The 24,221-nt window shown below is 38.9% G+C and overlaps 1 protein-coding gene across 9 annotated transcripts in view; it reads left to right on the plus strand.

Annotated features, from left to right (window-relative positions):
* Positions 1-24,221, plus strand: part of DMD (dystrophin) — a 958,404-nt gene that overhangs the window by 667,827 nt on the left and 266,356 nt on the right. For all 9 annotated transcript variants that reach the window (XM_032193124.1, XM_032193145.1, XM_032193154.1 and 6 more), the window contains 2 exons: positions 3-214; positions 7,076-7,230. In XM_032193124.1, the coding sequence (XP_032049015.1) occupies positions 3-214; positions 7,076-7,230 (367 nt within the window). The remainder of the gene's footprint in view (positions 1-2; positions 215-7,075; positions 7,231-24,221) is intronic.

Genomic DNA, 24,221 nt, shown 5'->3' on the forward strand with positions numbered 1-24,221 from the left:
AGTTGAAAAGATACAGAGCCAGTGGGATGAAGTGCATGGATACCTCCAAAGCCGGAGACAGCAGCTTCATGAGATGTCAAAGGATTCAACACAGTGGCTAGAAGCTAAACGAGAAGCTGAGCAGGTTCTTGAACAAGCGAAAAATAAGCTTGAGTCGTGGAAAGAAATTTCCTACACCGTGGAAGCTCTGAAAAAGCAGAACACTGAGCTTAAGGTCACTACTAAAAACTAGGAATTTAAGATAAATAATCACAATGTTGATAAGTGATTGAAAATATTTCATTTAAGTTAACTAGATTTTTAAAGAAAATGTCCTCTAAGTATCAAACAGTGCACATTGAAGACAAGTCCTTTATTCCTTCCCATTTCCAACACACATTTGTAAGAAATTAATTTACTAAGTTTAAAATGGGTATTACATAATTCTTGAATGAACGTGGTCTTATCAGTCATAGGAAATAGCTGGATGATCTCGCAGAAAAACAAACAAATGAACAAACAAAAAACCTACCTCTTCAGTACAAGTATTTCTCATCTTTTCTATAGAGCAGCCTTAGCTGAGGCACTGGCACTGCAGATTGGGAAATCCTGTAGTATTGGCATTTGTCTGCATTGACAATGAAGTTGTACAGGTTGCCTGAAGGTAGTTTTAAAAAGTAAAGAAAAGGAAAATATGTACCAACCTATCTGGATGCCTTAAAAATCAGGTATTTTAGACTTGCACCAAGATGCTCTCACTGGGTTCAAGCTTTGTAGAGTTATGAAATAGAAAGAAATAAAATTAAATAAAAATAAATAAATAAGAAAAGAAAAAAAAAAATAGCTGGTTTTATGTATTTAGCCACATATATTGTCAAATGTTTGGTGCTAAAATGTGCACCTCAGTGAACATAGCTGAGCTGTACCTCAAGTAACAATGCAGATATGCCCAAACTCTTGCATCAGCTTGTAAGTTTCTTGATAAGGAAATAGTCATACTTTGGTGACATTCCTTATGAATAAATTTTGAGAACAGCTGTTTCAGATTAATCGTATCTCATTTTCTGGTTGGGGAAAAACAAGATTGAAACCAAACAGTTGATCAGCCTCTTAACATGGCTCCTGCCTCCATGGTAATGGAGCGTTACATTTTAGTTATTTGGCAGAATAGTTACACAAATATTTTCTGATATTTTCTCCTCTCCTGCCCTCCAGATTATTATTATTATTATTACTTTTTAACTCCTAGAACTCTGTTATTTAGTTAAAGTTTGTGGATTTGGTCAGTCTTTTTTGCCCAGATGAATGGTGATAAACCACTGTGAAGAATAGTGAGGTGAGGTCCTCATCAACTAGTTTTGCTGCCAGAGAAAGTATGTTTGTGACTGCATGATTGGTCTTCAGCTATCTCAGTCATAAAGGTGTCATTACTTTTCTGGTATTTAGAAGTGGATACAAAATCTGTTTTTTTCTTCTTTTTTTTTTTTTTTTTTTTTCTTTTTTCTTGTCTGTTTGCCTGTAGGAAGAATAAAAACTTTCATCATCTTCTTGCTTTAGGGCTGGGAAGTGTTTAAGTTTTCTTATTTAAGATTAAGGTCATTGCTTAGGAAGGGTGGATTATGGTAAACAAGAGTAATCACTCACCAATATATTGTAAAGAGTTAGAAATTATGTATACTACTGTCATTCTGCATATAGGATTCCCATTTGTCACTGTCTTTCTGCAGAGTTGGAGTTCTGGCTTCTGCCCAGTGTTTTGTTTAAGAAGAAGAAAAAAAAAAAAGAAAAAAAAAAAAAAGTGTCAACAAAGTCAGTGTCCCAGCTCTGCAAAGACTCAATTATTGAAAAAATGGTTTGTGTAGTCTTATGTCACATGTGTTGGAGTGTCTCATGTCTCAAGCACAAATTATGTAACTAAGAAAACAACTGAAAATGTTGTTTTAGGAATGAATTTTATGTGCACTTTTTTTTACAAGCATATGTGAGATTTAGGTGAGGATCATCTAAATGAGTATGCTTTATGAAAAGTCATGTTTTTTTTGGATCAACATATGTCAAGGAGAAAAAGAAGAATATGCTCTTTTTCTCCTCCATCTCCCAGGTTACAGAGAAAGTATACTAGTATATGCATTCATAGAATGTATCTTTATCCATACACAGAGTTTTTGAAAGGATATCTGTAAATTCTTTTCACTTCTGCAGAAGAGAAGTAGCAGTCAGGGTATCAGTACATTACGCACTGCCTGTCCCAGTCTTAATTTAATGTTACATGCTGTAGCCAGTTACAGATATTAGACTATAATTATAGTGTAACTGTTAAAGCTGGTCAAGCTTACAGTTAGTCTGACATAATATGACTGCCCTTGTGATGATACAAACATCCACGGGCTCTACTGTTCCAGGGTTGTTTACTTTCATTTGTTTAATTTTGCCTATCCTCTCTTTCTCTCTCCCACAAGTCTGAAAAATATTCACCTCTATCTTTGAGCCTCTTCATTTCCTTTAATTTGGTTCCTCTTTTTTTTACATTTTTTTTTTTACTTTTATTTTTTTCACAAGTCTTCGTAGGGCAATTATCTTTGTCTGCCAGTAATTCCTATTGTGACAAATCCATCATGAAAGCTTCTCAAATGTGACAGCATCAGCTGTTGTGTTCATGCTTGAAATAAAGGGTCATGAATTCTAAGTAAAACGGAAATCTTATTTGAGTTTAGCAGCTTTATATTTCTTCTGTCTACTAGTATCAAAACTGAAGGACCCAGAAATATATCAAGTCCTCAAAATAAATGTTTTCCGGGCTGCTGTGCCAAACACATATATTTTGATGTTGTCCCCTGAATAACTAGAGCAAGTATACTGTCTTTTGGCTTGCTGTTACACTGATGAAAACAAAGCTGTCATTTCTATTCATTTCCGTTGAGAGAAAGAGAGAGGTCAGTGTGAGAAATTCTTCAGACATATTCATTTTGTCAGCTTCATATCTCTGCACAGTTTGGTGTGAGAAAGTAGTCACAAAAAAGTGTTCTTCTGATTTTTGTTAAACATTGTAGGTCTGCCTAAAGACAGCTGAGCCAATGCAAAAATTCCCCTCTGCTCTGAATGAACTTTGGGTCAGTGCTTGTGTTAATGCTTTTCTGTTAATGCATCCTTATGCATGAGTAAATGGGCAGGCACTCAGCAATACTCCTCTTTTGATTATTTTTATTTTTTACAATACCAGCATAAAACAAAAATCTGTCTTGTATATTTGCTCAGTGATGTTTTTTAATACAATTTGACATGCATTACTGACGTTTGAAAGTAACCTAGTACAGTGTAGCCTCTAATTAAAAATATTATTTATTTGAGACAAGTTAATTCAGAGCTAATTTGCTGAGGAATAATGCATTTTTTTTTCTCTTTCTTTTTTAGTTTCATATTCAAGAACTAAATAATGAATGGGGTTAGGTATGGAGAATCAGAATATGGCATTCTGGCCAGTGAGAGTTTTTACCCATTAAAAATTAAGTTTATTATTGTTTATTCAGTGATAACTGCAGATGGTTAACTCAGCAGGCTGAAGGTTATATATGTACACATAGCACACTTCAACTCTTCAGTCCCCAAATAATCTGAACATAAGCTAGTGGAAAACTGGTTTATTCTTCTTAATATAATACTGAGCTTAATTTTGTTTTGTTTTGTTTTGTTTTTTAAATACCACCCTGCTAGGATTGCTAGCACTCTCCTTGGTGCTTTGTTTTCGTAAGAGCTGTGAGAGACTGAGAGACTTCTTTTCTCTGTGAATCATTTTAGCTAGGATGGCCAAAGTGAAGCAGAAGAAGGATGGAGATGAGGTTTCCTTTCTTTCCTTCACTGACCACCTTCTTCCTGGTTGCCTAAATAAGAAACTGAGGAGCAGCCTGGTGACATCCTCTGCTGAGACTCAGACACCAAGCAGCCTTCCACTGGCATAGCCCATGTTTATGCCTTGTTTATCCCTCATCCTTTTCTGTTTTGGTGGACAGGGGATGAAGGGACTAGAAGGTTAACTCTAGCTAATTTAACCTTTCCTTGAAATGTTACTGGGCACTCTTTTAGCACTTTATGTACACCAATATAGGTTGAAATACAGTCTCAGCATCCTGTCGATTTTTATTATTCCAGGGTTGACAGGAAACTGCTTTCATTTCAGTAAAACTATTAACAATCAAGGTAATGTTATCAGTATGATGCAGACACTGAAATAGAAGTCCTTAATGGAATAAAAATAATTTAAGTATATAAATAAAATGTGCTATAAATATATTGTAAAAGGACAAGAAGACAGCTTCATTTTCCAGATTTGTAATATATTAACTGGTGTGGTATGGGAATTTACATGCTCGAAGCTGGACATTCCTGTACATACATACATACTGCAATACTTGAACTTCTCTGCATAGTTTGTTTTGTTCCACTGGGCAATCCTGGGGTAGAGGATTCCCATCTCTAATTTCATTCCTTGTTTTTAATCAAGGATCCTTAATTATACAGACTTTCTTCATAAGAACATCAACTAGTGCCTTCTAATTAAAAATTAAATTTATACTTAAGTAAAATGATAAATGCATAGCCTTAATTCTTTAAGCCTTTTAATAAACTCAGCAAATTCCAGTGATGACACAGACAAAACAAAGATAAAGCTTATAAAAATGTGGAAATGAAACTAAGATAATGAAGCATTTCCCCCTACCTAATACCACACCTCACCCCACCCAGCAAAAAAATCAAACGTTCCCAAGTAGCTTAGAGATAAATGAATAAATGAGAGCTAAAAATATAATAAGGAGGAATAATAATATAAAAAAAAGCCACCAATTTAATCATTAAAAAAATCATTACAGTCATATAAGATTAGAGTTAATGGGTGTCTGGTGGACAGTTAAAACATTTACCACAACACTTTGTCCTCAGTGTCTGTACAAAGAGCAGAGTTGAAACAAGGCATGCACTCTTTAAAGTTGGTGAAAAATTGCATACCAATTTCCGGTAAAGTAAAAAATAAAAATTGTTTCTGTCGACAAAACTCTCTATATTCATCTTTTTTTTTTTTTCCTGATTGATGATCTAGTGTTGTAATGTCAGGAAGTTAATGGATTAATGTTGAAGTTAATGGTGAGAATCAACACTTTTGGAAATAGCCTTGTGATGGATCTTTATGTATTTTTATTATAAAGCTGGCTTTGGAGGGTTTTATAAGGTCATTAACATTACATGGAACTGGGCAAAAAGAACTTATTTTCAAAGTAAAATTTACAGGCTATTAGTTTACAATACAGACAAAATGTTGTGATAACTTTTCTATATAATGCAGCAAACAGTCTGATGAAATACTTTAGCTAGAAAAACGTAGCTGTGTGCATACATAATGTGAAACAGAGAGAAAGGTAGTGTGTATTAAAGATGGATAGACCTTACTGTAGAATATGCATGCTATAAAAACTCTACAAACCTGAAATGATGATTTCTGTAGGTTTTATTTATTTTTGATTTTATAGATTTTATTATGTAAATATTAGCAATTATATATTTAGTATATATAATTCTGCCAGGGAAGGTGCTGAGATAAGAAACTGTATTCAAAACAACCACCTGCCTTTATCTTCTTCAAAGGAGTGCTAGTGATTTTCTATACAATTATCAGTTCTCCTGGCTGTACCTCCATACTTAACATGAAGGAGTAACAGAACTGTTTAGGCAGTTTCAGCTTAACTGCAATTAACCATAACGTTCAGACGGTTCTCAAAGAGCTAGTAGGCTCCTCCTAATGTTGGATTAGTAAAAATCAGATCCCTTGCTGTCCCAGTCTTAGCTAAAATCAACTTAAGACTTTCTGAGATGAAAATATAAGCACACAAAATGTTCCAAATGTACTCATTTTTATTTAGACTGTTTAATCAGGGATTGCATGTTTTAGTTCAGCTTTGTGTGGAGGATTCATTGTCTGAATAAAAACAGGATTTCAAGAGGAATACCACTTTGGGAGAATGAGAGGGAAAAGCATTTATCTTCACAGAGATTTCCAAATTTCAAGTGTTAAAGCACACCAATAAAGTCAGGCCTTACTGTTTGTTTGTTTATTATTTGTTTGTTTGCTAGATAGCTTCTAATGTTTACATACAATTTAGTGTTTCTATTGGCAAATTCAACCTTTTTTTTTTTTTTTTTTTCCATTTGCGTTGTCCCATTGATTGCCTAGTTGCAGTCTTTGCCTAGTACAAAACTACAAGTTGACCATCGATCTTTGCTCTTTCATTTTGTTGTTACACATTATGGATTGAATATGCAGCTTCCGTGCATTTATATGGAAATTTTCTCTGAGGAAAAAGACTACTGGGAGAGATGCATGGGGTCTGGTTTCTGGCTGAATGAGTATTCCAGATTTCCTGGCTTGCTGCTGTAGTAAGGCAGCTGGCCCAGGTGGGGCCAGGGCAGAGGAAAGGAAGGAATGTTCAAGATATAAAAAGCTTACCTACTAGTAAGAATAATAAATTAGCATTATAAAGATATAGATAGGTGTACCAGAATTTTGCTGTACTGCAGATTTAGTGCTGTTCCAGTAGGTGGCACTAATTACATAAACAATTTGGTAAGAGAATTAAGAAAAATAAAAAAGTGAAAGCCCAGGCATTATTCATCCATACCTTAGTATAATTTCACATGATAAAAAAGAAAATTAGATAGAACATAGTATTTCATTGTATTTTCTATCTTGGTATAATCCAACATCAAAAATAGAAGATATACATGTAATAATGCATCCATCTATTTATGTCCCAGAAAAGAACAATCAACATTCGCTATTTATCAATTTGAGCTACCATGTTTTTTTTGGCTTTTAGGATTCAGATGCTTAATCTCTTCAGAGATTAGCCGTAGTCTTACAGTCTTATACCTATAAAAAATTCAAACATTTAGAAAGACTTTGACCAGTAAGAAGTCCTTCCTCTGTTCTTTTTTCATATTGATGGTATAACTTGTCCATCTCCTTTTCTAATAAACATAGTATGTGTGTAATCATTTTATGACAAACTGTTATTTATTCTTTTTTTTTTTTTTTTTCTTTTCATTTCAGCAATTTTCAAAAGAAATACGACAATGGCAAATAAATGTAGATGTGGTGAATGACATGGCACTGAAGCTTCTGCGTGATTATTCAGCAGATGACACCAGCAAAGTAAAATTGATGACAGATAACATTAATACAACATGGGCTACCATTAATAAGAGGTAGGATATAAATTCTACTATTAGGTTTGTTGTTAAACTTCATTGTCTAGCTTTGGTTGGAGATCACAGAGGATAAAAAATTTGAAAACGAGATGGTTATAATGAAAAAGGTAAAGCAAAATGACTGTCATATTTTGTAGGCCTGTGTCTTTGGAATGCCATTTAATTTGCTCATATAACATTTTGCCTCCTGCCAATTTCCCTCAGCTGTAAGCAGTTGCCAGCTAACTTTAGTTGATAGGTGATATATTTTAACTATTTAAAATGAAGTGTATCATATTTGGTATACTATCTTCACATCACAGTCACTGTAGTGATTTTGCTGGAGTCATAAATTGAATCTGAAAATGACAGACTGAAAATGATAGGAAGCAGTCTTGAGGTAGAAATGTTATCCTGTAGCTTTGAAGCAAATCTATAGTCAAGAAAGTTTTTATTTGATCCTTGATCACATTCTTGATTGCATTTCACAGTCTTGCAGTGTTTCGTTTAGATACCAATTCCTTACTAAAAGCAATTTTTGCAGCTTGTCTCCAAATTGTGAATCATCCAATACGCAATCTATAAAATCAGAGCACTTTACAGAATAAAAATGACTTTCTTTGTAGTAGTAAAAGAGTTTTATATCATTGTACACTAGATGAGATACATAAAAATTAAATCTAAGTTTTTTTAATCAGTTTAGTATATTGGATTAAGTTTTATAGCCTATAACTGAAACTAGAACTGAATTAGTTTTTAACATGTTTTTAATTAAAGCTTATGAACAAGGTCAGGAAAGTTTGTTTAGTTAAATATAAAATAAATGTAGAAGATCTTGCATAATAAAAGTTAGTTAAACCAATGATGACTACTAAAATTTATTCCTGCTCTTCGTTTAATTTTTATGAAGTCAATATTCATATGAATGAGTCATTTTGACACCATTTTCCCGGAATCAGACTTGCCACTGACTTAAGAACCTGTTTAAATAAGAGATGCTACTGATGTCCACTGAAAAAAATCCACATAATAATAATTTGGAATTTTTATTATTATTTTTTTTTTATAAAGAACTAAACCAGAAAATTAGTGAAAACATTCAATGAGTATTTGCTTGCATTTCTGCTGTTACATAGCAGTAGCCATTTTAGCCTTATTGGTTTTACTATCTGCAATCTGAGAAACTGGCTGGAAGGTTTCTCACCCTTCCTGGATAAGAAGTGTTGTATGTCTAATGCTCAAAATTATTCCCCATGAGTAGGCAATGCAAGCAGGTTAGAATGCTTAGACTGGAGAACTCACATAACTTGCTTTTGTCTTTATGTAGAACTACAGCCACCATTTGGTAAAATATCTTTGTAAAGTCCAACTCTACATGTGGCTGCTGTAGATACTCAGGTATCAATTATAGCTAAGAGTACATCTTTTAAGTATGTTAATGGTTCAAGCAGAGATGCAGGTGTGTCTAATACTGTCTAAATGTGCTAATTGCCATTGTTGCATGTAAGCAGCTGAGCAATAGGCTAACAGAGATTACAATTCTTCAAGAAAGTCCTTGCAAGCTTCTACAGGCTTCTATAAAACCTGCAGAATTGTTCACAGTTCAAGTGTCTGATGATTTACTATAGTAGATGCTTTATGTCCCCTGCTCCCCTCCCCCCCCACCCCCCAAAAAAAAAAAAAAAAAAAAAAAAAAAAGATGCTTAGGTGACTGAGTTGATATTTCATCTTTAGAAGAACAGGAGGACAAGATTAAGCTTGTGCAGATAACTGTAAAACTACATTTTCATGCTATTTGCCTGCATGGCTTTGCTGCTACCTTTCTAATACTTTAATATTTTGTATGTAATATTTGCAAGACTTCCTGTGATTTGGGAATTTGAAAAATAAGCATGTTGCAAACAGTAGTTAAGCTTCTCTGAGGGCTGTATCATTTTGTTAAACGTGATCATGTTGTATCAAGTCTGTCTCTTGTGAAAAACTGATAAATGTGTACTTACACCTTACCCTGGAAGTGTTCAAGGCCTGAGTTCAAGGGGCTTTGAGCAACCTGACCTGGTGGGTGGCATCCCTGAAGGTCTCTTCGAACCCATGCCAATCTATGAGTTTAATGGAGGTTACCAAAAAGCTTGAACTCTTCCTCACTTGTAGTTTTTTGGGGAAGTATTTCCAAGTAGTAGCTGTTATAAATGAGGTCTCAACTCAATCTGAATTTTGTAATATTTATAAAAGAAATATTTCTAAAAGGTATAAACGGCAAGTAAACAGTTCTGAGTGTGCAGGGAGTCTACACTCCGCCAACACGCACACATGAACATCAAACATTCCAAATATACAGAACATGGCTTTTACATACTAAACCCTAGTATGTCTATATATACGTACAATCAGAAAAGGTAACAAACAATCCTTTAAGTTCCATGACGTAACAGTCTCCATTTTCCATTCATTTTCTTGATTACTAACAAGTCTTCATTTTCCATTCCTTTTGAGCGATGTGTCTCGCTTTAAGTTGTCAAGCAACTCGGTCTTCAGGTCTTATGTATCCCGTTCTTCCCAGATCGAAGAAAAGCATATCCATCTCCTTGTGAAGGCCAATAGGCCTGGGTCAAAAGGCACGTTCAGGTCAGCAGGGGGCGTAACAGCAAAAGCCTTCGATGGCTGTAACAGCAGAGGGGCCCACGGCGTAGCAGTCGGATCAGTAAAGGAGCCCACAGCTCCCTCACTATCTGGCAAGCCACACGTTTGTGATTGTGGCTCCACATGGCTCTTTAAGGCCTTAGAGGCTGCTTGCCAGGTGCCGAGCAATCCCACTGCAACTTTGTCATTTTTAGTTGCAGAGTGCCACACCTTGACCTCAGTTTGGGCCCACATTTGAGGCTCATAAACTGTCCAATTGTTAATAAGGAGAATAAGCTGTAAGGTTACCAGGACGGTCTTTGTTCCTAAGGACGAACGATTCCCCATAACGCGCAACTGCTTACCAGCGAGAGGCAGTTGTGTGCACAGGTCCGCTTCTCTCAGCTCGAGCTTCTCTCCAGCTCCAGTGCGCCTATTTCCAGCGACTTTCTGTACGAGCTTCTCTGAGCAGTTTGCTGAGTTTGGCCGAACCTATCTTCATGAGGCAATCAAAGTGCCTGTTCCCGTCCTGGTCTCCATTCTGCCAGCCTGTTCCTCTTCACTTCTTTTTCCTTCTTCCTTATTGATCATAACTTCATCACATCGTGTTGCCTTTCTTTTTTTTTCTTTTTCTTCTTTCTTGAGGGCAGGCTCCTCTCTTATACCCTTCTCTCCACAGCAGTTCTTTTCAAAACAACTTTTCATTGCTCAAACAACTTTGAATGTAAGGACAACAGCAAACACCCAGAAACATCCATGCCTTAAGTGGAGAACAAGAAACCAACCGGAGACTGCATGGAGTCTCCTGAATCACCCTTCTTTGTTCCCTCTAAACTCTTTTATATTCCTGATGGCCTCGTCGTTAAGAGTCTAATGTTATCTCAACCACCGGGCTTTCCAACACCCATGGCCACATTCCCAAATTTCCCCTTCTTTATTAATATCAACCATTTTCTCGACACGAATTACCACTCCGTATATAACATAGCCGAGCCTTTTGCTCATGCAGAACTTATGGAGTGAGGTCTTGAAAGAACATCCTAGAGATTTCTTTTGTTGAGCAACTCTGCAAAGAGAAGACGGAGTCTGTGGGCCTTTGGATGGCTTAAGTGCTAATGTAAAGATTGTATTTTGTTATGTTGTCCTGTTCTTTTGTTTGCTTGTTTTCGTGGTGCCGTTTTTGGTCTTGTTTATTTTTCCTTGCCCTTTACACTTAAGCTGTCAAGTTGTTCTACGGAGCAAAACAAATTGTATCTTGATGGTTTTGTTTGTTTGTTTGTTTTTCAACAGAGTATATTGTTTTTACAGAGTACATTTACTCTGAGTAGAAAGGAGGCATCTGAACTATCTATTGCAGGCTACAAGAAAAGGTAGTTCTCCACTGAGCTAGGCAATGATTGCAGATATGTCCATGACTGTTACTTTCATCTAGGCCACGAACAAGTAATGCTCTGGTGACCTGATAGTGATGTAGAAATAAATTCCAAATGGTTTTGGCCATTTCTCCAGTTTTTAGAAATAGTTTAATCGCAGCTTATACATGTCTTGAGTGCCAAGAGGAAATATACCATTAAAGAGTTTTATTTCATCTCTCCGTATTCTCAATTCAAATGGGCTAATTATTTTTGTGCTTATTTTCTTTTTTAAAGAAAAAAATAAGAGTTTTTCACATTGTTTTGAAATGTTTTTTTCTCCAACCAGCCTTTAATATCAAAAATGTGTGACGGTGTAAAAAATGTGAACACTCCTTCCCATGAAGCAGATTAGTAAAACAACAGGCAGGCAAGCAGCAGTAATATCGCACTTTGCCTGTTGGCAATAGTTCAGCCAAAGCAAGTACTTTAGGCATTAAGGCAACATCTGCCAGCTTGTGTTTTGTTTTGTTTAAATAGATTTGCAGCTGATTGCTGTGTATTTACCCTTTGCCTTACTGTTCTGTTTTATAACATTGAACTATAACAAATAGCATTCTAACTCCTTTAATAGCCAAGTTCGTGAGTGTTTGATGGTCATTTCACTTTTCACTCACCAGTCTTTTTTATTATTTTTTGTTTGTTGGTGATACCGCAAAGATACACTAAAGGCACATAAGCTGATCAGCTGGAAAAAGCCAGAATGACTTGTAAACAGGTCTCTTCTCTTTAGAAGCGTCAACTTTCTAAGGAATAACTATATTATAAAGCATAGGTAATTTAAAGAGAAAGCAATCTGTATTGCTTGTATTAACAAAAATAAATATAACAGTTGAACTAAAATGTTCTCAAGAGAGAAAGATACAATGAAGGAAGCAACTATTATAAATTCTCTATATAGAAAAATGTGTTATGGTACTATTATGTTACTTCTTCCTTTTGTAAACACTCATATTTTATGTGAATGATCATATAAATATAAAAACTTGCTTAAAATAATTTATTTCTTGGGAATCTACAAAATGTGCTTAAATTTCACTAACTTTAATAATGTTAATCTAAAAAAGGGTTTAAATCTTTCTTAAGTAGAGCATATTTTATGGCATTGCATTCATTCATTGCGTACATTCTCTGGGAACTGTTTAGGTCTCCAACCCAGCACTGTGTAACAGGCACTTTTTTCAAACATTTGCATCTCCCCCCACTTTCTATACTCAAGGTCAATGGAATTTCAGGCTGTATGCCAAATGTTACCAGCTTTTACTGTTCAAGATGCTTTCTTTGGCTCCTGAGATGAGACAGGATGCACATGTCAGTTACAATATAAAAAGTAAATTTTTTTCCTCACTGCAGGACATGGGCAGTGAATAATCAAGTTTTTATTATTTATTTATTTATTTTAATTTATACATAAGATTATCTTTCTGTTTCTGTTATTAGTTTAAGTTGTAGGGTATTAGAGAGGAGTGGCAAGCAGCTGAGCTTTTAGATGACCGGTTTGATAAATCTGAGATACCAACACCCATATTTTTCTAAGAATAGTTGTTAAATCTCTAATGCATCCAGTTGTACAAACATCTTGATTTTACGTGCTAGGTGGACAATATAGAATACAAAGGGCCAAATGAGCAAAAGGCATAAACATCACAAAAGTAGGATGCCCATCTGTTTCCTATGTAATAAGGCATAATATAACAGTAATTATAAATGTAAAAAAAAGACCTCATAACTTAGTTTTCATCTTCTTGAATAGCAAAGCTTTCCTCATCAGTGGTGGCTTGCTATAAAAATACTATTGCTGGAATGCAAACTTCATCTGTACATTATGTTTGTAAATATAACTTTATTGAATACACAGAAGGAGGTTGACCATTCCACCAGAGAGCTGTATACTGTACCTGTACCTGTACTGTACCTAAATATCACTCTGCTTTATGCCACTTGTAGAAGAAATCACACTTCTATTATAGTTGAATTGCAGTCTGGGTAAGGAAAAAGTGCTGTTATGCAGCAGCAGCCAGTGTGAAGTGTGTTAAGTTATACTGAAGGCTCACGATTGACTTCAGTAGCTAGACCTGGGGAGTCGTCTTTGAAGAGCTGTTGTGGTTTAACCCGGCCGGCAGCTAAACACCACACAGCTGTTCACTCACTCTCCTCCCTCCCTCTCTGGGATGGGGGAGAGAAATGGGAACATGAAGCCTGTGAGTTGAGATAAAGACAGTTTAATAAGACAGGAAAATAATGATAACAATAATAATGATATGATAACAATAATAATGATAATAGTACTACTACTAATAATGTGTACAAACAAGTGATGCACAATGCAATTGCTCACCACCCGCTGACCGATGCCCAGCCTAACCCCAAGCAGTCCGGCCCCCCTCCCCCAACTAGCCACCCCTATATATTGTTTAGCATGATGTCAGATGGTATGGAATACCCCTTTGGCTAGTTTGGGTCAGCTGTCCTGGGTCTGTCCCCTCACAGCTCTTGCTGCACCCCTAGCCTGCCCATTGGCAGGACAGAGCAAGAAGCTGAGACGTCCTTGGCTTGGTGTAAGCACTGCTCTGCAACAATTAAAACATCGGGGTGTTATCAGCACTCTTCTCATCCTAAGCCAAAACATAGCACCCTACCAGCTACTAGGAAGAAAATTAACTCTGCCCTAACTGAAACCAGGACAAGAGCTTATCATTTGCTCATTTAAGCTTGGATTGCTAAACTTGAGAAGGAATGAATTCACAATACATTGGAGAATGAATATATATATATATATATATATATATATATATATATATATATATATATATATATATACACGCATACATACATACTTTGGAGAATAACATACCCTTCTTCTAGGTTCTTCAAGCCAGTCTCTTGCTTTCCATTCTTTTATTATTTTGAAGGTTGGTCTGCATTCCTAAAATCAATGTAATTCCATGGACATGCATGAACAGCTATTATTTTTCTTTGTGCAGACATGCTTTAGTTGAGTAAACTAAAAAGTGAAACAACCAAATTAAAAATGTAAGTGACTATGAGAACCTTGTTTATATGTCTGTGTCTGCAGTTGTTGTCCTGGTTATAGAGCTGTATTAGTGTGGATGTGAACAAGAAATCCTATGCAAAAAAATACCTCAGATAAAGATGATATTGGTCAAGTGTCAGTTTCCCATGTAAATCTATCTATCTATATATATTTTATTTTTTTTTAATATTTTTTTTTCTAACAAAGAAACCACAGTATAATCACTATTCTTTTTTTTTTTTCTTCATATTGGATTTTTTTGATCATTTTTGAAACAATCTTGCCAGTATCAAGAAAGTAGATGTCAGTGTCTGCTTTTTACAACCAATATGTCGTGCCAAAGCTTGTCATTTACAGCAGATTAACAATAGATGCTGTTTCAAAATTACAAAGACTGATGGAAAACATTGCAATTGTAGGGCAATTGTTTTCTTCTGTGAGAGAAGTTAATAGTACACATTTATATTGATTCTATTTATAATTTTAAAAAGTAAATTTCAGTTTAGGTGTTTGTGACACCTGTCTTTGAGATCTTTGCTTGTTTTTTATTCTATGAGTATTTATGTTGTTTTATTCAGTTAGTAGAACTATTCACATTGAATGAAAGTGAGTCTTGGAAGTCCTAAATAATGTATCCAAGATTGTTAGGGAGTAAGCAATTTTATATCAGCATGTTTGAAGAGCTGATGTAGTCCTGTTGACTGTTCTTTTGAATAGAAGGATAAACATACTTTGTTTTAAAACATTTAATCTAGGACTCTTCTGAAAAGTCAGAATTTGATCTTAGACCCTAATCGTTTTCTCTTCAGACAAAAGGTACCAAAAAAAGCCATTCATTTTCATGAAATTAATTTGCCTTGCTTCCTCTGTATAACTCTCCATGCTTCTCCAAAGCTGTTCTCCAACAGAGTAATGGTGGCAAATTTTGAAGAGTAAAGGGTTAAAGTTTTTCTTGCCTTTTTTTTTCTTATTACTATTATTTTTAACAAAATAATGCACTATCAAAAGGATGTTCACCTACCCTGGCAAGGTTTAGGTGCTCTGAATGTAGTCTGACGCATTTACTGTTACATGTTTTACTTTAAATATCACCCCTTAGCTTTTCTATATTTGTAGTGGGTTTACGTGGCAAGGTTTTGGTAGCAGGGAGCCATAGGGGTGGTTTCTGTGAGAAAGATCTAGAAGCTGCCCCATGTTTGGGAAGGGCCCCATTATTTTCCAGATCCGAGCCAATAAGCGATGTTGTTTTGCGCCTCTGTGAGAGCATATTTAAGACAGGGAAAAAATGCTGCGCCACACAGCAGCCGGGAGAGTCAAGGGAGTGAGAGAACAGCCTTGCACCAAGGTCAGTGTAGAAGGAGGGGGAGAGGTGCTCCAGGCGCCGGAGCAGAAGTCCCCTGCGGCCTGTGGTGAGGACCATGGTGAAGCAGGATGTCCCCCTGCAGCCCATGGAGTACCACGGTGGAGCAGGGTTCCACGCTGCAGCCCGTGGAGGAGACCACGGTGGAGCAGGTGGCCCTGCACCGACGGAGGCTGCCGCCTGTGGAAGACCCCTGCCGGAGCAGATTCCGGGCCGGACCTGTAGCCCGTGGAGAGGAGCCCACGCAGGAGCAGGTGACCTGGCAGGAGCTGCTGCCCGTAGGGGAGCCAGGTTGGAGCAGTTTTCTCCTGAGGGATGGACCCCATGGTACGGACCCATATCTGGAGCAGTTCTGGAAGAGCTGCTGCCTGTGGGAAGCCCACGCCGGATCAGTTCATCAAGGACTGCATCCCGTGGGTGGGACCCCACAGCACAGGGGACGAGAGTGACCGAGAAGGAGCGGCAGAGAAGAAGTGCTGTAGACTGACCATAACCCCCATTCCCCCGTTCCCCTGCGCCGCTCGGGGGGAGGAGGTGAAAGAGGGTGGATGGGGGGAAGGTGCTTTTGTTTTTTTTTTTCCTTTGTTTTCTCACTTCTCTCGCTTGTTAGTTGTAGGCAATAAATCTTACTATCTCCTTATGCCGAGTCTGTTTTGCCCGTTACAATAATTATTGCGTGATTTTCTCGTCCTTATCTCAACCCTTGAGCCCTTTTCACATATTTTCTCCCCATTCCTCTTTGAGGAGGGGGAGTGAGAGAGCGGCTGTGGTGGAGCTCGGCTGCCCACTCGAGCGGAACCACGACAATATTGAAGACTAAAACTAAATACATGTGTGTGTGTGTATTTATTTATTTATTTGGGGGAAAATGATTGCTTTATGATAGGGAAAAGCTTACTTATTTGAAAGTGTGGTTGTTTTACCCAACTCCATCATGAGCTCCAACATAACTGCTCTCTCACTCCCCCTCCTCAAATAAAAAAGGGGAGAAAATATTATGGAAAGAAAGAACTCCAGGGTTGAGATAAGGACAGGGAGACCACTCAGTAATTGTTGTCACTGGCAAAACAGACTCAGCATAGGGAGATCAGAGAAATTTATTACCTATTACTAACAAGCTAGAGAATTGAGAAACAAAACAAAAAATGACAACAGAACAAACTAAAAACAACATCCCCCTGAACCACACTCTGTCTTCCCCCCAAGTGGTACAGGGAAATGGAGGCTTCGGTCAGACCCTAATGCTTTGTCCCTGCCGCTCCTTCACTGTCACTCCCTGCCCCTGCTCCCTCCCACAGGATGCCGTCCTTCCCGAATTGAGCCTGTGGGGGCTGCCCACAGGCAGCAGCTCTTCAAGCACTGCTCCCACACGGCTCCATACCATGGGCTCCATCCCCCAGGAGCAAACTGCTCCATCACAGGTCCCCCCACACCCTCTGCTCCTGCATGGGCTCCTGTCCATGGACTGCAGCTCCTGCGGGGGCTCTCCATGCGCCGCAGCCTCCTCCAGGCCACATTCACCTGCACCACTTGGGCTCCTTCATGGGCTGCAGCGTGGAGATCTGCTCTGTGTGGGACCCGTGGGCTGCAGAGGGACAGCCTGCTCCACCAGGGGCCTTGCCACAGGGGAACTTCTGTCCCGTGGCTGGAGCACTTCCTGCCTTCCTTCTGCACTGACCTTGGGAGCTACAGGGCTGGTTCCCTCACACGTTCCCACTCCTCTCTCCCAGCTGCTGTTGCACAGCATTTTTTCCCTTCCTTAATTCTGCTTTCCCAGAGGACCAATGATCATTGCTCCCTATCTCGGCTCTGGCCAGCGGCGTGACCCTTTGTAGCCAGTTGAAACTGGCCCTTACCTAACATGGGGCAACTGCTGGGCTCTTCTCACAGAGGCAGCCCCCACTACCAAAACCTTGCCAGGTAAACCCAATACAGAAAGAAAGTCTACTAACTACCTACTCTCTGAAACAAACATTGATGTTCAGAATATAATTTCAAGTTTATCAGCAATGACATAACATTGTTCTATTATCTGTTTCTTCCTAATGCCCCTAAAAATGATGTTTCAGCTGCATATAGGAAAAAATATAAGAAGACATAAATGCCACCACAAACTCCTATAAATAGGTCTTAAAAGTCATCTATTTTGGTTACATCCTTGTTTTCACCTTATTTTGTTCTCCACTCAGCTCACTGCAATTTTTGTACAGTACTGACAGCAGTACATGGATCCAAGATGAGAAGTCAACTGAGGGCACTAAATGTTTTCAGTTTACTTTATGACAGCATAGTTTTGGATATGCAATGCTTTCAAAAAGCTGGTAGGATGAGCTGAAAAAGCAGTGCTACCCAAACTGTGTCATCATTGATCATTTCTACCTTTATGATCATATTTTATTTTATTTTTTTGAGAAACTCTTTATGATTTGGGGAAAAAAAAAAAAAAAAAAAAAAAAAAAAGGTGTTCTTGAGTTATTTCTGGAAGGGGTAGCATCAGTCTTTTATTAAAAAAGATCTATGGAGCCTTGTGACTTAAGGAACACATTTCTTAAAACTTTCCATACTGGTGTGAGTATGAACTCAGTACTTCTGTCACTTTAATAGATACATCTAGGCTAGAACCTTTATTACTCCCAGAAAAGCAGGAGATGATCTGGAGATTTGCTGTGTCCACACAGAAAAACAGAAATAACCTGTAAGAGAAAAGCGTTCTTAAATCAGTATTTTTAAAAGTTTTATGTCCAGCAAGTGGTTTGCTGATGTTTGTTAGACTTATGTTTTTTAGGCTTACAGCTATGTGGGTTTGGTTGTTAGCTGTTATCTAATGTTAATGGTTTCATTGTAGACAATTAGAGGATAACAGCACTGACATTTCTCAAAAACGCCTTTAGCCTCAAATACTGAGAGCAAGCTAATTATTTAAGTAGGAGAAGTGAAAATAAAACATCTAAAAGATCATTTCACAAGGTGCTGAGTGTAAGGAGACGCACTTGAAATGCTTTTACACAAACGCACGCAGTATGAGGAATAAAATGGATGAGCTAGAAGTCCTGGCCCAGTCCCGCAACTACGACATCATCGGCATAAGCGAAACCTGGTGGGATGAGTCCTGTGACTGGGGTGTTGCGATAGATGGTTACAGGCTCTTCAGGAGGGACAGGCAGGGTAGGCGAGGTGGTGGGGTGGCGATGTATGTGAAGCAGGGGCTGGACTGTGTGGAACTTCAGGTCGGCAATGGCAAAGTTGAGAGCCTCTGGGTAAGGATCAAGGGACGAACGAATAAAGGGGATGTCGTTGTGGGAGTCTATTACAGACCGCCTGGCCAGGACGATAGCGCCGATAAATTATTCTTTACAGAACTAAGAGAGGCCTCGAGATTAACTCCCCTTGTCCTTATGGGGGACTTCAACTTGCCAGACGTTAACTGGGAGTGCCACACGGCTGACACGAGCAAGTCCAGGAGGTTCATGAAGCACCTAGATGATAACTTCTTGGTGCAGGTGCTAACGGAGCCAACTAGGAAAGGTGCCCTCCTAGACCTGTTGCTAGAAAACAGAGAGGGTCTGGTGGGAGATGTGGTGATTGGTGGCCGCCTCGGTCATAGCGACCATGAAGTGGTTGAGTTCAAAATTTATGGTGACAGAAGGAAAAGTGCCACCAAAACCTCATCCCTAGATATGGGGAAAGCAGACTTCAGGCTGCTCAGGGAACTAGTCAGCAAGGTCCCCTGGGAAACTGCTCTTGAAGGCCTCGACGTCCACCAGTGCTGGTCACTCTTTAAGCGATGCCTCCTAGAAGCACAAGATCAGGCAATTCCTAAATATCGCAAGTCAGGCAGGCGGGGCAGGAGGCCGGCGTGGCTGACCAGGAACGTTCTAATGGAGATTAGGCGGAAACAGAGAGTGTTTCACTACTGGAAGGAGGGCCAGGCGTCATGGAAAGAATACAGGGATGCTGTTCGTGTTTGTAGGGAGAAAGTTCGTGTGGCCAAAGCACACCTAGAGTTGAAGCTGGCTGTGTCTGTGAAAGACAATAAAAAGGGTTTTTTTAGATATGTAAATGGAAAAAGGAGAACTAAAGAATACATAGGGCCGCTCCTTGATAGGGAAGGTCTCCTCACAGACGATGACATAGGCAAAGCAGAGACGCTTAACGCCTTCTTTGCCTCTGTCTTCAATGCCGATGATGGGCTTCGGGACCCAGGGTGCCCTGAGCTGGAGGACCGGGACGGTGGGGATGACAAACTCCCAACTGACCCTGAACGTGTGCGGGATTTGCTACTCCACCTGGATCCCTACAAGTCCATGGGTCCGGATGGGATTCATCCCCGGGTGCTGAAAGAGCTGGCGGACGTCATCGCGGAACCTCTTTCAATTATTTTTCAACGATCCTGGGAATTTGGAGAGGTCCCGGTAGACTGGAAGCTGGCAAATGTTGTGCCGATTTTCAAGAAGGGTCAGAAGGAAGACCCTAGCAATTACAGGCCTGTCAGTCTCACGTCAGTGCCTGGTAAAATCATGGAGAAGTTGGTTCTCGGACTTATTGAGGCGCACCTGGGGGACAAAGCAGTCATTGGTCCCAGCCAGCATGGGTTTGTGAAGGGTAGGTCCTGCCTAACTAACCTGATTTCCTTTTATGATAAGATCACCCGTATGGTGGACCAAGGGAAACCAGCTGATGTGATTTTTTTGGACTTCAGCAAGGCTTTTGACACGGTTTCCCATAGGATCCTACTGGACAAAATGTCCACCATACAGCTAAATAAAAACATCATACGATGGGTGAGCAATTGGCTAACGGGCAGGGCCCAAAGGGTTATGGTAAATGGGGCTGTGTCAGGCTGGCGGGCGGTCACCAGTGGGGTCCCTCAAGGCTCCATTTTAGGGCCGGTACTTTTCAATATTTTTATAAACGATCTGGATGTAGGAATAGAGGGTATTTTGAGCAAGTTTGCTGATGACACCAAACTTGGAGGAGTTGTGGACTCAAGTGAGGGCGTAAAGGCCTTACAGAGGGATCTGGACAGGTTGGAGAGCTGGGCGATCACCAACCGCATGAAGTTCAATAAGAGCAAGTGCCAGGTCCTGCACCTGGGACGGGGAAACCCTGGCTGCATGTACAGACTGGGCGATGAGACGCTGGAGAGCAGCCTAGAAGAGAGGGATCTGGGGGTCGTGGTAGACAGCAAGTTAAATATGAGCCAGCAGTGTGCCCTGGCAGCCAGGAGGGCCAATCGTGTCCTGGGGTACATCAAGCACGGCATCGCTAGTAGGTCAAGGGAGGTGATTGTCCCGCTCTACTCTGCGCTGGTGTGGCCTCACCTCGAGTACTGTGTGCAGTTCTGGGCACCACAGTATAAAAAGGACATGAAACTGTTGGAAAGTGTCCAGAGGAGGGCTATGAAGATGGTGAAAGGCCTTGAGGGGAAGACGTACGAAGAACGGCTGAGGTCACTGGGCCTGTTCAGCCTGGAGAAGAGGAGGCTGAGGGGAGACCTCATCACAGTCTACAACTTCCTCGTAAGGGGGTGTCGAGAGGCAGGAGACCTTTTCTCCATTAACACTAGTGACAGGACCCGCGGGAACGGGGTTAAGCTGAGGCAGGGGAAATTTAGGCTGGACGTCAGGAGGGGGTTCTTCACAGAGAGGGTGGTTGCACACTGGAACAGGCTCCCCAGGGAAGTGGTCACTGCACCGAGCCTGTCTGAATTTAAGAAGAGATTGGACTGTGCACTTAGGCACATGGTCTGAACTTTTGGGTAGACCTGTGCGGTGTCAAGAGTTGGACTTGATGATCCTTAAGGGTCCCTTCCAACTCAGGATATTCTATGATTCTATGATTTCTTACTGCTTAGACAGGTGCTTCTTCCATTCTTATTGGCTTTTCTCATTTTTGGTTTATATTTTTGTCTTGAATTAAATTAAATTCCACTGCTTTGTTTGTATTTACTCAAACTTTGTATGTTCCTTTGACATGCAAATGAGAATAGTTGTCATGCTATAGTGCAGCCCAACGGGAAAAGATAATTAAAGAGTTTACAGCACAGCCTTCTAAATGGAGAGTAATTTCGTGCAACAATATGAATCATAATTGGAGCGTAATATGGACAGAAACACTTCTGAGAACTCTTACTCTTTTTACATCCACAGGAGGGGCAGGAGGAGCCAGGTGCTAAGGAAGTAAGCCTAATTTTTGTGAAAGAAAACAAAGATGTCAGTTTTTGTGCTTATTCCACTAGAAGATTAAGACAAATGTGTTCTTTTTCTAAAAGGTGAGATTTTCAGAAGTAATGAGGGAGTTTTAGTCTCTGTTTCAACAACAACAGAAGCTAATGCTTTGTGCCCTGAAAGTCCATCTTTAAATCTATATCCTATTAGTCTGCAGATAAATTAACAAACTCTAGCAAACTGATTATTGTTTTCACCAAGGGCCTATTGCAACAAATGCATGTCTTTCCTTTCCCCTCAATAGACTTCTTATCAAGCTTCATGTCCTTTAAAACAAACAACTGAATGGAAATTAATAAAGCTGATGGACTAGCAGAGTGCCAGCACAAAGGAATTTGACCTTAGTTGTCATTTTTTGTTACCATTATTAGTCCTGTGATAGCCTTGTTTTGTCTTCCCCCAGTGTTCTCTGTGGAATTTTTTACAGACTGTTCGTGCTATTGCAAGCATTATTACTTCATTCTTGCTCAGCTTCTGATCAGCTCCTGTACAGGCAGTGTAAGCCTTCCGCTCTCTACTTTATAAGTCATGCTAGAAACAGAGAGGACCACTCAGTCTGCCTGGTAAATCTTTGGTCTCTGGAAATTGCTACCAAATGTGCCAATTTGACAGCAGCATTTTTGTCTTCTCTGTGCATCTGTGTTTCAACTATGAACAGAATTTGGACCACACATGGTGTTGTATAAACTGTCAGAAATTGTCAACTGATAATGTTTTCTTTCTGGATGAGAATCAGTGGCATGAGAGGTGAATGGTCATGACTCTTCCTGGCCAAGGCAGAGGGAAGTGGCAAGATGAAGACTAGATTGGAAAAGAGCAGAGTGAGAAATGCACTTTTCTTGCATGTTTTAAAATGCAAGTGGTGAGAAATCAGAGGAAATCTAAGATTAAGCAGGTAGACAAAAGGATACCAGTTTTTAAGACATGCCTGAAACAGGTACATAGGAAAGGAAACAGTAAGGAAGCAAGGAAGTCGTGAAAAGGAAATGCTCAGTATGTTCATGTTCTTTAACATGCAGCATAAATTGCATCTTCACCAATACCCCAAATTGAATTTCAAATTGTTCTATGTTACATTCCCTGACAATTTAAAAAAATGTAGAGTTCTTTCCCCACCACTAAAGGTTATATGTCCTGCAAACTATAAAAAGTAATAACTCCTGCAAATGATAAGAAATAATAGCTCTTGGAATTATCATTTTAGTAGGCATATCTGCACATTCTTCATTTGTAAAAGAGACAATCATTTACATATCTGATGAGTATCAGCTTTAGAACAACAGTACCTTGTGGCGACGAATCTTACAGGTCCACTTCTTTTTTAACTATTATTTTTATCTGTTTAAAATGAAGTCTGTATCTTTGAGACTCCATTTGTTCACTTGACATAATGCATAGTAGAAACAAATTTGCTGGAATTACTCCAAATGCCATGCTTGCAACACCCATTTCCCACTTTCTGTATTTTATCTTATTAGTAAAGTATGTTTTTTCCTTTCTTTTTGTTTTCATTTTATATATTTGATCTCTTATTTTGCAATTCCAGTAAAATGAAACCTTAGTTTAACTTAAAAGAAAAAAACAACAGAAGATGCTGGATGCATCTTCTGTTCTCTACAGCACAACTTATACAAGCTAATTTTTTTGGGGAGGGATCGTTGTTTTGTTTGTTTTTGAAAGCTCTGAATGAGATGCTTTTGTTTATTACCGGTAATGGTAGAGTTCAATAATTTCCATGAGTGCTTAGTACTTCAAACATGGCTGAGGTTGATACCTGAGTTAAGGTAGTTAATTACTAATAATGTCTATTGCTCTATTATGAATAATACCTTTATTAATTCTGAGAAGGTAGATTTATTTTTGTGGTTGTTGACCTGTAAGATTTCCAGTGTGGACTTATTCCAGGGTATGGAAAGCAATTCCACCGAAACTGTCTTTTCTCTCTGGTTCCAGTGGGGAACAACAGCCAAATAGGCTTATTCAAACACAGATGGCACTAAGAAACTGTAGTTCAGATCTGCCTTTGTTGACACCCCTGCTTTTTATTGTGTGCTGACCCATTGGAGCCACTTGTCACCATTATTTTTTTTTAACACTGGGCAAAATTATAGTAGAAGTATAGAATGTTTTTATTAGGTTTTGCTTTTGCCTAAATTGTTTTTCACATCATGTCATTGCTTTAGTTATTTTATATCTGAAATTACTTTTTGCTGCTGGCTGGGTTGAGACAGTGAAGAGCAGAGCATGTACCACTGCGTTAAGGGTGGACATAATATTTATTCCTATTTTGGTACTGTTAATCTTTCAGGTGCTAGTATGTATGAACATCTTCACCAAGGTATTAATATTGATTTTAA

The sequence above is a fragment of the Aythya fuligula genome, chromosome 1, assembly GCF_009819795.1.
Source record: "Aythya fuligula isolate bAytFul2 chromosome 1, bAytFul2.pri, whole genome shotgun sequence".
Classification (NCBI taxonomy): Eukaryota; Metazoa; Chordata; class Aves; order Anseriformes; family Anatidae; genus Aythya; species Aythya fuligula.